We start from the raw sequence: 14,175 nt of genomic DNA on the forward strand, positions 1-14,175 counted from the left end.
AAAAGTTTTATGAACCTATAAATGTAGTGCTGATTTACTCAAATGTAGAAGTGTGAAGTATACAGAGATTGGATTTTGACAGCTTTAGTGGATCCATAGCTTTTTAAAATATGCAAAGCTTTCTCAAGCATGACATGTATGAAAATGAATGATGATAGCCAGCCAGTTGCTGTAGTTTTTTTTTAATTAAACATTTTTCTTTTTTTATTACTCTGCACTGCAGAATTTTACAAACATGAAACTCACAGATTAAAAGAAACATGATTAAAGTAGATTCATCTGGAATAGGGCAGATGAATGAATTTTTCCCTTGTATTTATTAACCAGTTACTCCTGCTTTTTTTGACATTAAGTGATATGTAGCGATGTTAAATGTTAAAATGTCTGATAATTTGTCCAAGATTATTTACTCACAAACCATCCTGCTAGTAAGTGTCATTACCCAGTAAAGTATATGGTGTACTCTCTCTTCTTTCTCTCATTTTTATTCCAAAAGAAATTGTTTCAAAAAGAAGCTACTCAGAATTTTATGATAAAGTACAGGTTATAAAAATTAATGAATTTGAAATATAGCAAAAATATTGGCATGAGGAAAATACAGATAAACCAAGGTCAAGAGGATCTTATTAATGCCTCAAAGTATGTGTGTATAAGTGTGTGTGGGGGACACATACATAGTATTTCCTCCCAAGACATGGCAATGAAAATAGCATGGCAAGAAACTATCATCTCTGCAGTAGCTTACTGTACATGGAAATGGAGAGACATATAATATGTAATGTCTAGAATAACACCATCCAACAGAAGTGCAAGGTAAGCCACAAAGGAGGGCCACATAAGTAATTTTAAATTTTCTAATAGTTACATTAAAAAAGTAAAAAGAATCATGTGAAATTAATTTTAATAATATATTTTAACTCAGTGTATCCAAAACATTGTCATTTTTATATGTAGTCAGCATAAAAATATTGAGATGTTTTACATTCCATTTTTGTACTAACTGTTTGGAATCTGGGGTATATTTTATACATGCAGCTCATCTCAGGTTGGATGGGGCCCATTTTGAATGCTCTGTAGCCATGTGGCTAGTGGATACTGTGTTGGACAGCATAGATCCATAATTATTCATTTGTGTATATAATAATGAAAGAAAGTGACACACAGTATCAGTGAGGTTTAGTTTAGTATCAAGTCTGTGTTAAGATAGTATTGTGTTATATTAATTAAAACAGAAGTGTTTTTCTTAGGTTTTATTGTTAACCAGTCACTTACGAATTTTTGTCTTTGAAAGCATGTCAGTTTTGAAGTATGGGTCTTTGAGGAGGCAAAATGAAAGAGTTGGACATTTTATTCTACAAGAACACTTACTGGGCTTCCCTGGTGGCGCAGTGGTTGAGAGTCCGCCTGCCGATGCAGGGGACACGGGTTCGTGCCGCGGTCCGGGAAGATCCCACATGCTGCGGAGCGGCTGGGTCCGTGAGCCATGGCCGCTGAGCCTGCGCGTCCGGAGCCTGTGCTCCACAATGGGAGAGGCCACAACAGTGAGAGGCCCGTGTACCACAAAAAACAAACAAAAGCACTATTTGTGAGGGACTCTGCTAGGTGCTCTGGGCTGGGAAGAATACTGAGAAATTAGTGATGATGCTTTTGTTGGAGGGCTTCAGTCTTGTGCATAAATACTTGATGTTCAGAATAGGAGATGGTTGGTGTCCTTAATGGTGAGCTCCTGCTGAAGGGCAGTGAATCTTGAGGATAGGTGGGTATAAGTAAGTGGAGCATTGTGGGAAAGACATGTCAACTCCAGTCCGTCCTGGTAGCTGTTCCCCACACTCACTTTAGTCATTTTATGGGAAGAAAATTGAACAGGCAAGCCATGTATTTCTACTTTGGAGGACCAGAATGTTTCTCTGGGTTTCTATTTTCTTTCTGCCTTACCCACTTTGAGTCCAGTTCCCTGTTTTTCATCTCAAAACTTCTTTAGGTTGATTTCTTTTCAGAAATTCATTCCCTGTGACTGAACAGCATTTCCATCTTTTTCTAATCAAACCAAAATTGGGAGGAAGGACTAATTACCGCTGACTCTCATCACTTTTTGAGTGTTTAGATGTACCTATAGCAAAGTGTTTACTTCAGTGCATACTTTATCTCATTTAATGTGCACAAAAAAATGAGGGAAATATTATTCTCATTTTGTAGATGAGGAAATTGAAGCTAGAGAGGTTAAGAGTCTTCCTGAAGAATATCTGATAATAAGAATGGTGAAGACCACTTTTTAACGTGAATCTCTGGCAGGTGGAATCTCATTTCATCCATGCTTTTTGTGTATGTTCTCTTTTACCTTTGACAAAAATTACCAAGGTGGCTGAGGCTTTGAAAACTGAGATACATAACTGTGTTAGGTAACATCAAAGAAGTTGAGCAGCCCTGAATGGAAAATGCCTTTATTACATTTCTTAGGGAAGATTTTAAAAATTTAATAAAATAATTTGAGGATAAAATTTTGTACCACAGCCCAAATATTTAATAAATTAAGGAAAGGCTATGTTTAAGTTCACTGTCATTTTAACTCAAAGTGAATTTATATAGTTTCATATTTTCCAAATACTTTGTTAATTAAGATTTGTCATGTAATATGAGTTTGAAGATTTTATGAAGCAGACTTGTGGTTTAAAATACTCCACTTACAAATTAATTTTATATTAAAATTGACCAGTAGCTGCTCTTTGGCTTGGGAAAAGGTATAGGGACTAAAAGTTAAAGATGATGAATGCATTTCAACTTTATATTTTGAATGTACTTCAACTTTATATTAAAGTCTTCAGCCTTGTTTTAAAAAAAATGTGTTGATCTGGTTGGTGCTACATCTGAAGAGCTGTTTTTCAGCCACAGAACTTATCAATTATATAGTCTGTCCAATGGTTCTATGATAGTTTCTGGCTTGGCTTGTATCCCTAATTCTGTGAATTGTTGTATGTTCTTAAGGGTAAAATACTGTCACAGCAAGGTGACTTGAAGATCAACTTGGGGGTTGTAGGTTTTCTTCTTCTTTTCTGTCTTTTAAAAATTTTTTTCCATAGCAGCAGCAGGTACCATTTTGTCTAATGAAATCTCATACAGAATTGTATTGTAGAAAATAAATAGAAGTGCAGCTTCTCTTAATGGAAGTGAAAGTTTAGATCTGAAACCTTGCCTGTTGGCCTTGTTCTCCCCTTGTTGGCCCCTGAGGCCAAGAGAGGGTAAATTATTCAGGATTATATAATTGTTTAACTAGGAAACATGGTAAAAATCGTCTAATGCTCCATATCATGGAGGCTTTCCCTTCCCCCCATAAACAAAGGAAAGAAAGCAAGCCTAATGAGAATCACACATCTAGTCAAGCCTTCCCTTTTAGATGATGGAACTGAGGCCCTGAGGGAGGAAGTGACCAGACCACAGCAGCGCTGTGCTGGGAGCTCGTGGGTTGGGGAACCCAGCCCACTGCAGCTTCTCTATACAGCTCTACCTTAGACTCTAGCTCAGGTCAGAGCATGGTACAGCTATTCTTTATTAATTTCTGATTCAGAGCTGTAAGTCATATTAAGATCTGTCCAGTGGTTACTATTTACCTGTTTAAATATTGAAGTTGCTAGAAAGAGCAATGTAATTGGAAATTGGGACACCAGATATGATTCCAAATCACTGATTTGAACTTGTGGCTACAAATGTGTAAATAAATTTGCTGTACAGGACACCCCCTAGTGGCCAAATTTCACAACCGCAACTTGCATTTCATTGCATACACTCCTTAAGAATCAGTTCCTTATTGAGACACTATTAGTGATGATGGTTAACCTAATGTATATAACAATGATTTTTTTTTAAGGTTGAGAATCACTGATCTAAGTATTTCTTAAAAGGTACTTTTTTTCCCAGCTGATTTTCAATAATTGTCTTTTGGTTCTAGATAGGATTATTAACCCTGACTATGAAGTTTCATCTCCTTAGATTTTTCAGGGAATCAGCTGTTGGAAGAAAAAATGTATGTTATGTAGACTTTGTTCACATAATTAATGTGAAGCCAAATCATAAAGCATCAAGAGGATAGTGATAAAGTTGCAGCAAAGGATAATTTCCTGCTGATGGCCTTCTTCTTAGATACTTCCATTATTAATAGTCTATTATGTAACTGATATGACCATTCAGTCAGCATTATTTCTGATGCCAACTAGAGGGCCTGGCTATGAACTAGGTTGTTTTCTTTTTTTTAGAAGTCAGGCCTGTTACAAATTTTTTTTTCTTATTTTTTATCTTTATTTTTTTAGCAGTTGCAGACCTGCAAAGGATGTTCCCCACCCCTCCTTCTTTGGAACAGCACCCTGCATTTTCTCCTGTGATGAATTATAAAGATGGAATCAGTTCAGAGACAGTGACAGCGTTAGGCATGATGGAGAGCCCTATGGTCAGTATGGTTTCAACACAGCTTACTGAATTCAAAGTGGAAGTGGAAGACGGGTTAGGAAGTCCCAAGCCAGAGGAAATAAAGGTAATTGCCAATATATTAGTTATACAAAGACAGGGTGGTTTGAAAGCAGATTTTTATACAACTTCTTTAAAATAGTATTGTCTGTATGCCATGTATGCATAAGTTCCTAAGAGTTCTCTGATTTAGGTCATGAGGTAATTATAGTGTTTTGATTAAGTTAAAATTTTGGCTTTAGCATTTTTCTGTTGATCAGATAAAAGAGAAGTATTAAATTATAGTGATTTTTGTTGCTATTATGGTGTGTCCTAAAGTTGTTTACCAGCATTATCACCAGCCCCACTTTGTTGTCACAGGACTTTTCATATGTGCACAAAGTTCCAACTTTACAACCTTTTGTGGGATCCTCCATGTTTGCTCCACTGAAAATGTTGCCGAGCCAATGCCTGCTACCTCTGAAGATTCCTGATGCCTGTCTGTTTCGGCCTTCGTGGGCAATCCCTCCTAAAATTGAACAACTGCCCATGCCACCTGCAGCCACTTTCATTAGAGATGGCTACAAGTATGTGCTGGGATTGTGTCGAGTTATCTGCTGTATTTAATATGATTTTTTTTTAACATCTTTACTGGAGTATAATTGCTTTACAATGGTGTGTTAGTTTCTGCTTTATAACAAAGTGAATCAGCTATACATATACATATATCCCCATATCTCCACCCTGTTGTGTCTCCCTCCCACCCTCCCTTTCCCACCCCTCTAGGTGGTCTCAAAGCACCTAGCTGATCTCCCTGTGCTATGCGGCTGCTTCCCACTAGCTATCTGTTTTACATTTGGTAGTGTATATATGTCCATATGTCCATGCCTCTCTGTCACTTCGTCCCAGCTTACCCTTCCCCCTCCCCGTGACCTCAAGTCCATTCTCTATGTCTGTGTCTTTATTCCTGTCCTGCCCCTGGGTTCTTCAGAACCTTTTTTTTTTTTTTAGATTCCATATATATGTGTTAGCATACAGCATTTGTTTTTCGCTTTCTGACTTCCTTCACTCTATGACAGACTCTAGGTCCATCCACCTCACTGCAAATAACTCAATTTCGTTTCTTTTTATGCCTGAGTAATGTTCCATTGTATATATGTGCCACATCTTTTTTGTTTGTTTTTTTGTTTTGTTTTAATAGTTCTATAGTGATCTTCTTTTTTAAAGTATTTATTTATTTTTACCATCTTATCCTTGCCCTGGGGCCATGCTAATCTTCTCTGTATCGTTCCAACTTTAGTATATGTGCTGCCGAAGCGAGCACTGTGCCACATCTTCTTTATCCATTCAGCTGTCGATGGACGCTTAGGTTGCTTCCTGATTTTTATCTTAACTAAATATTTACTTTAAATGATGACAGCATTTCATTTGAAACTTTCCTTTATTGGCCATTCATGTTTTTGTGCATATTATTTTCTGTTGAAAATATACGTTGAAAAATTTTCTAAACTAAATTTCATATACATGGAAAAATTAAGGTTATTTGTATAGAGAACCATGATGTTCATGGTCATTCAGTGTGAAATCAGTGTCTATCACAGAATCAAGCATTAGTTAGAGTGGGTAATATTTTTAGGGTGATGGTGGTAAGTACTTTGTTTTATATAATTTGATGATTTCAAATGTGTTTACTTAAGGCACTTTAAAATGAAGTATTCACATGATAATTTTTCTGTTACTGACACCATGTCATGTAAGAAAGCAGCAACAGAATGGTGCTATGATACGGGGGAAGGAAAAGGAAGTGTTTATTGTAGCTTAGACATGTTTCATACTGTCGCCAAAAAAGTTCTTACTGCAACAGTGTAGAATCAGTTTCCCCTTTGAGTGATAATTTCTTAATAAAATAATTTAAATTCCATAAAATAAAAAGCCACAAACTCAAATTTCTATCAAGACCAGGTAAGCAATATGTGGATGAAATGGACTGGGCAAAGCAGAAGACTTGGCACTACTGATGCTCGGCGTCATTGAGAGAGGCAGTGGGAGCGAGCAGGGTCAATGATGAACTGTTGAGAGTACACCCCTTTTAAAGGGACTTTTTTTTTTTTTTTTTTTTTGCTATTCAAATACAGGGAATTGGAGACCTGGAATTAAATGTGTCAATGTATTTCCGTTTTAAAAATGCTGACAGTTGCGAATTCCCTGGTGGTCCAGTGGTTAGGATTCGGTGCTTTCACTGCCTAGGGCACAGGTTCAATCCCTGGTCGGGAAACTAAGATCCTGCAAGCCATGCAGCAAGGCACACCCCCCCACCCCCCCCCCCCCCGGCAAAAAAAAAGAAAAAGTGTTGACAGTTAATCCAGAGTTACATTCTAGGAGCTGAGAAAAATTTATGATCTAGGTCCAGTCTGTGGGCTACTTCTTTGTGACCTTATATAAATATCATCTTGATGAAATCAAGTTTAATTTTATAAACAGGCTTTATGCTTGTGTATATAAAGTCTGTATGGGAATGAAAAAGTGTGGCAGAGAAGTGGTTTAAAAGAACCTTAGACTTGGGGAAGTACAGCTATAGGGCTGTACAGTCATAGGGCTCAGATTCCTGCCTTTTTTGTTTAGTCTCTGTATGGCCTTAAATGACCATTTTACTGGGTCTTCCCTTCTTTAAAATGGGGTTATCTTGCCCTACTTCCCACGTAAGTTTTTTTCTGAGAACTCTGAGTATTTCCACAACCACCAGCAGTGTGAAAGCATGTGTTCAAAAGCACCCTGGATGGGAGGGCCTGGCTAGTTCTCTGCTGCTGTTCTCCAGTTGTGCCCTAGCTTATTTAATCTGAGACTGGTCCAGCACAGCTAGAGCGACTAGCACACCAGGAGTTAGCAGGCCATTTGCAAGTAGTGCAACAGCTTCCGAACCCATTCCACAGCTTAATCTCTTACACGCACAAGCTTCTCAAACAGTGACATGCAACCCATTGCTGTATGATGGTTTCAATAACAAATAATTTAGATCATTGTTTAGATCTATCAAATCTATCATTTGCCACCCCAAAGATTCTTGGTATTCTAAACTGGTGCTGTTAATAGAACTGTCTCTGATGAAATAAGTGTTTGTATCTGCACCTTCCAGTGCGGCATCCACTACCCTTACGTTGTAGCTGTGCACCATTTGAAATGTGGCTAGTTGAGATCAAGACTGAATTTTTATTTAAGTTGATTTAAATTCATCACATGGGGGTAGTGACTACCTTACTTACTGGACAGGACAGTTCTAGGCTATGGGAAATCCTCCTGCTGTGGTCTCCATCGCCCTGGACCCCCGCTTTATCACAGAGCACACCAGCACTCACTTGATGCCTGTCATACTTGCTATGAGCTAACTTTTCTTCCTCTTTTTCACTGTTGCGTATGCAGCCTCTAGCATGGGTTTGGTACTCAATTCATTTTTATTGAATGGGAAAAGTCAGGGTACTGTACAAGATAAACCATTTTTACTGCCTCGGGAGGAATTTTAATTATTTAGGTTTTCAGTTAATCGTCATAGTTCTTTTTGTGATCTGAACTGCATAACAATTTGGGGGTTTTGTTGAACAGAAAAATTTGAAAGGAGTCCAATTAGACTCATATTCCACACTTATTATTTTGGTCTCTGAGATAGCAATGATTGCTGATCGAGGTTTCTGGGTCATTTGTTCTCTGTACTACAAGATACTACTGTGCCTCAGATTTAACATTTCGTTGCAGTGACTGATTTGGATTTTCGGGTTGATAAGTTAGGCATAGCTGATTAAAAGTCATAAGAAAATGATTTGAAGAGCCATTACTTTATGACATTCTTCTTTCAAATTATAAGTGAATAAATACGTACTTTATTGGAGGAACATTAGTTTAAGCACAGTATTAACAGATTTCAGAAGAATTTTAAGTATTTAAAAAATCTATTTCTTTTGATACCTTCTAACTGGAAAGAATAATCCTGCGCTGTTTTACATGTTCATCTAAGAATATATATCAAGAAAATTTTATTACAATAATAAAATAGCAGAACATTGCAGACACTGTTTTGTTTTCCATGTGGCTCTTCCAAAAAGAAGTCGCTGCTTATGAGAAAATAGGTAGCACAGTGTGATCAGTCTCTGGGAGCTAAAAATAATTGTGCTATATAATGCATGACATATTGAAAAATAAAAAAATGAACGAATTGCCTACCACCCTCCAGAAATCTGTTAGAAGTTTGGAAACTGTGATGCAATATCTATACTTCTGGGCAGCTACTTAACTAATACTAAGTCCTTTTAGCAGCATGTGTAGTATTTGTATTAATTGTAATATAGTACTGGCCAGTGGGTTTCCTAAAATAGAATTCCCTCATGGTCACTCATTACTATAAAAATGGCTAGCCTAGATAGGACTACATTTTGGAAATTAGAAAAATGTTACATTTTCATGTGCATTTGATTATAACTACTTTAGAATCATATGTAGATTATAGCCTCAGAGAACAAGTACACTGGCAGAATTTCAATTTCAAAAAATGACAAAAATGTAATTGCAAATTAGATGGAAATTTCATCCTATGGTCTTCTAGCTACTTTGGCATCTGAGCTCAAGTGTTAAAGTTCTATTTAGTAGTTATAGGTTTTCAAAACTACATTGCCCAAATCCAGCATCATGTTTTCTTGTAAAAGTAGTTACAGTTCCCTCAAAAGATTAAGATGAGGCTTAATAGAAAACTGAATAAACCAAGTGATAACGTGCATAAATAGGAAATGCACAGGCCAGGTTGGGGTGATTATGTGTGTATTCCAGCACCTGTGACCGGCCTCCCGTTCTCACTTGGTGCTGTCTCTTTGTTGCAGTAATGTGCCTAGTGTCGGGAGCCTAGCAGATCCAGATTATCTGAACACACCACAGATGAACACCCCGGTGACGCTGAACAGCGCTGCCCCAGCCAGCAACAGTGGAGCAGGAGTTTTGCCATCTCCAGCAACCCCTCGCTTCTCTGTCCCCACACCACGAACCCCCAGGACCCCAAGAACTCCCAGAGGAGGGGGCACTGCCAGTGGTCAAGGGTCTGTTAAATATGACAGCACCGATCAGGGGTCACCAGCCTCTACCCCCTCTACCACACGGCCTCTTAATTCTGTGGAGCCCGCCACCATGCAGCCAATTCCTGAAGCTCACAGTCTCTATGTGACTCTGATTCTTTCTGATTCCGTGATGAATATCTTTAAAGACAGAAACTTTGACAGCTGTTGCATCTGTGCCTGCAACATGAACATCAAAGGGGCGGATGTTGGGCTTTACATCCCCGATTCTTCCAATGAGGACCAGTACCGCTGTACCTGTGGGTTTAGTGCGATCATGAATCGCAAACTTGGTTACAATTCGGGACTCTTCCTGGAAGATGAGTTGGATATTTTTGGGAAGAATTCTGATATTGGTCAGGCTGCTGAAAGGCGCTTAATGATGTGTCAGACCACCTTCCTTCCGCAGATGGAAGGAGCCAGAAAATCCCAGGAGCCACCGATAAGCCTTCTCCTCCTCCTGCAGAATCAACATACACAACCTTTTGCTTCACTGAGTTTCCTGGACTACATTTCCTGTAACAATCGCCAAACTCTTCCCTGTGTGAGCTGGAGTTACGACCGGGTGCAAGCAGATAATAATGATTACTGGACGGAATGCTTTAATGCCTTGGAGCAGGGTCGGCAGTATGTGGATAATCCCACAGGTGGCAAAGTGGATGAAGCGCTGGTGAGAAGTGCCACTGTGCACTCTTGGCCTCATAGCAATGGTAGGTTTCCCAGAATACAAATTTGCTTTGAAAATTGTCTTGGTGTGATGACAACTTGCAAACTTTCTTTACTTTGTTATATATGACAAAATTTTAAAGTTCATTTATTAAAAAATAGACATAACTAAAGTGAGAGCTATCTTGATATCACCCTAAAGTTAAGAACGGGGAGATGTTTTATATTGAAACACATTTGGAGAAGAGTAATTATTTTGTGGAAGAAAAGTTGTCTAGATTATACAAACTGATAATTTGCATACCCTTTCATGTTTAAGTCTATGTATTCTTCTGGGTCGAGTTTCCATGATACTTCTTCCAGGAAGCCTTCTATCCATTTACCAGAGTATTTTCTCTTTCCTCTGATTTCCCAGCATTTTGTGTCTCTGGTAACAATGATCACATTTTACTTTGCATTGTGGTTACTGGGGCACGTCACTGTCTTAAAAACTCCAGTTGATAGGGCTTCCCTGGTGGCGCGGTGGTTGAGAGTCCGCCTGCCGATGCAGGGGACACGGGTTCGTGCCCCGGTCCGGGAGGATCCCACATGCCGCGGAGCGGCTGGGCCCGTGAGCCATGGCCGCTGAGCCTGCGCGTCCGGAGCCTGTGCTCCGCAATGGGAGAGGCCACAACAGTGAGAGGCCCGCGTACCAGAAAAAAAAAAAAAAAAAAAAAAAAACTCCAGTTGATAAACGTCTTTGGAGTTGGGCTGTAAGAGTGCTGAGCAGCCTTGCTGTTCCCTTTCCTTATTGATTCACTATCTATGCTATAATGTGTCCTGAAGGGATACAATGGTGAATGAAAGGGACAAGGTACCTGCCCTCAGGGACTTTCTAATCTATTTTGGAAAATGGATAAGCCTTCTCCTCCATCCTCCAATTAAATAATATGCTTATTTATTTAATTATTCGAATCAAATAAATAAATAAGCATATTATTACAAACCATTATAAGTGATGAAAGCACGGTATGTCAGGGGACACTTCCTTGAAGAAGCAGTAACATTTGAGATCCCAACGATGAGTACAGGTTAACTGGGTGACGAGGGAGGGGGCGGGGAGCCGTGTCCCAGGCAGAGGAGGGGCGAGTGCAATGGCCCAGCGTTATGTAGAGCGTGGGGCCTTCAGAGAACTCAGAGAAGCCTAGAGACCAGCAGCGCTAGCTTGTCAAGAGCCTTTTGAGACATGCTGGGCACTGGGTCTTCATCCGAAGAGTCTCAAGTCAATGATGGGTTTTACGAAGAGACATTGACATCAGATTTGTATAGTTAGGAAAAAATCTACTCTATAAGGTGGACTGTGGATTAGAAAATGGCGAGAATGGATTTGAGGAGACTGAGAAGTTCCTGCAGTAGATGAAATAAGAAACAGTAGCTTGGCTTAGTGTCCTAGCAAAGGAGATGGAAAAGAAGTGGAAACAGTCAAGAGATGTTTGGGAAGTATTATTGCAGGACTTGGAAATGGGTTGGATTTGGGGGATCAGGGAGAGTGAGATATTAAAGAAGACACCCAGGTTTTTGACATGTATACCTGGACGGACAGTGGTGTTGTTCAAAGACAAGTGTACTGGGAGCTTCCCTGGTGACACATTGGTTAAGAGTCTGCCTGCCAATGCAGGGGACACTGGTTCGATCCCTGGTCCGGGAAGATCCCACATGCCGTGGAGCAACTAGGCCCATGCACCGCAACTGCTGAGCCTGTGCTCTAGAGCCCGCGAGCCTAGAGCCTGTGCCCCGCAACAAGAGAAGCCACCACAATGAGAAGCCCGCGCACCGCACCGAAGGGTAGACCCTGCTTGCCACAGCTAGAGAAAGCCCGCACACAGCAACAAAGACCCAACACAGCCAAAAATAAATAAAATTATTTTAAAAAGATGAGTGTACTGGAGGAATATCAGGTCTGGGGAGAAAGGTCATAAATTGAGTTTTGGAAGTTTTAAAGATTTCTCTTGAGATATCCAGGTAGAGGTGTCAAGTAGACACTTGGGACTTCATGACCTGGAGCGCAGGGGAAAGGGAGTATATGGCACGTAGATGATAACTCAAGTCAGGGGCTCGGAGGAGGAGGAGAGCTCACTGGGGAGGAGGACTGTATGGAAAGAGCGGAGGGCCTGGGACAGAGCTTTACTGAGTTCTGCCATGTAACCAAGTTTCATGAACGAGAGCGTGGTCAACAGGCATTCAGATTCAGCCAGGCTTTTAAGATAAGGATTAAACCAGTCTTTTGACCATGGTAAGAGCTGTGGGACAGGTGGGAGCAGAGGCCAAGCTGGAGGAGTCTATGTGTGAAAGAAAGATGGACCCTGCTTCAGAATAGTCGTCAGTCTTGCAGGGGAGAAGGTTAGATAAGCAAGGAGACTTCTTGGAGGTGGAGGCTCCTGAGGAAGTATTTCAAGGGTTATACTCATTTTTATAACTGCTTAGGTTTAAGTAGAGTACCTTATACTTAGCAGGCCTTTAATTAATGTCTGCTGCATGAATTTATGAATTAAAGTCTTGCCCCTAAAGAATTGTGGGTGATTATCTTAGGTGGCTTCTTTTACTAGACAGTGGCCTTCAGGTAGAAAAGCAGTCTGTGTGGGTGGATCAGTAGTGGCATCTTTGGATATGAAGAATAGCACATTTTTTTGTAGGCGAGATGTGGGTTCCAAATTCAGATGCTTAAAACTACCAGACAGATAATGGAAATGAATGATGTGAAGATCCAGGTTTGCAAAAGGCAATGACCTAAATTGTGTCGTTTCGCAACATACTTTCTATTTTGTATGCACAGGAATAGAGTTCACAAAGAATTACTTCTACTTTTATTTTTCTCTAACCTGTGGTTCTCTTGGTGTGTCATTTTCCTACTTCTGTTAGAGCCATGGGTACAAGAAGTACTTTACTTTTTCCTTTCCTATAAGAAGAAAAGAAGCGCAGGCTTGAAGATCAAGGTGATAAATGCTGCTTCAGTCTCAGGCCAGCTGGGGTGGGGGGAGGCGCGGGGGGAGCGTCAAGAACTGTCTGAAGGGGACAGCTACTCCTTGGCTCCAAGTGGTGGTCATCCAGGAATATGATGGCCTCAGCCCCAGGGCTGTCAGGCAGTTTTCCAGTTTTTCAAGAGAAGCTGGAAATCCAGATTTGCATATGAAATTTCCTGAGAAATTCGTTCCAGATTGAATAACAAAAACTCTGTGCCATCAAGTTGCAGCCTGTGTTTGATGTGGGGACACATCTAAAAATGTCTTAAGACCCCCTTAAGCACCCTGTGGTTCAGATTTAGTTGGTAAATAAACCACAGATTTCCATCCATGCCACTTTCCTAATCAGCTGGAAAAGCAAGAGGAATGAAAGGTCTTTAGGAACCCAGCTGTGCAGATTCATAGCTGACCATCTCCAGCTTAAGTAGTTCTTTCTTCAGATCTTTTTGAGAATTTGACGAGCATTATGGACCTTCTCCCTTGGGGTAAAATACACCTATGCTCATGCATGCATATGCAGTTTGGGGTGGAGTTTCAGAGGTTTTTCAAATTCTAGGTTAAGAAACGCTCTTGCAGGAAGAACATGTTCTGAAACCATGAATCTCCTACCTTCCTCTCTGTACAGATGAATTTCAGGCCTGTCAATGCCTCTGCCCTGTTTTCATGTGCCTCTGCCTGTGTAGAAGGTCATCTTTCTCTTTATGCATTTTGTATTTTGTGAAAATATTTTCATTAAGAGCAGTTTTTAAAGTTTTTAAAAGCTTCAAGTTCCTTTTTCCCACTCATCATATAATCAAAACATGGATTTTTGTAAATAAAAGTAATTAAGAAACTAAAAGTAAGAAACAATAATTAAGAAATTTTTGCCGCTCTCTTTTCTTAAGAACAACCTTGGAAACAAGTCTGTATGATTTTTAAAAGTCAGGCCTATCTACCTTTCCACTTTTAGGCAGTCCTGTAGTTAACCTCTTTTATATAGAGTAAAC

At 39.8% G+C, this 14,175-nt stretch overlaps 1 protein-coding gene across 2 annotated transcripts in view; it reads left to right on the forward strand.

Moving 5' to 3' along the window:
• MED13L (mediator complex subunit 13L) overlaps positions 1-14,175 on the forward strand; it is a 296,421-nt gene that overhangs the window by 256,477 nt on the left and 25,769 nt on the right. The window contains exons 15-17 of one of the 2 annotated variants that reach the window (XM_082668365.1): positions 4,302-4,522; positions 4,816-5,021; positions 9,297-10,234. In XM_082668365.1, coding sequence (XP_082524491.1) covers positions 4,302-4,522; positions 4,816-5,021; positions 9,297-10,234 — 1,365 coding nt within the window. The remainder of the gene's footprint in view (positions 1-4,301; positions 4,523-4,815; positions 5,022-9,296; positions 10,235-14,175) is intronic. The other variant, XM_082668366.1, reaches the window with a different exon arrangement.

The sequence above is a fragment of the Grampus griseus genome (genome assembly GCF_964374135.1).
Source record: "Grampus griseus genome assembly, chromosome: 12".
In the NCBI taxonomy this organism is placed as follows: Eukaryota; Metazoa; Chordata; class Mammalia; order Artiodactyla; family Delphinidae; genus Grampus; species Grampus griseus.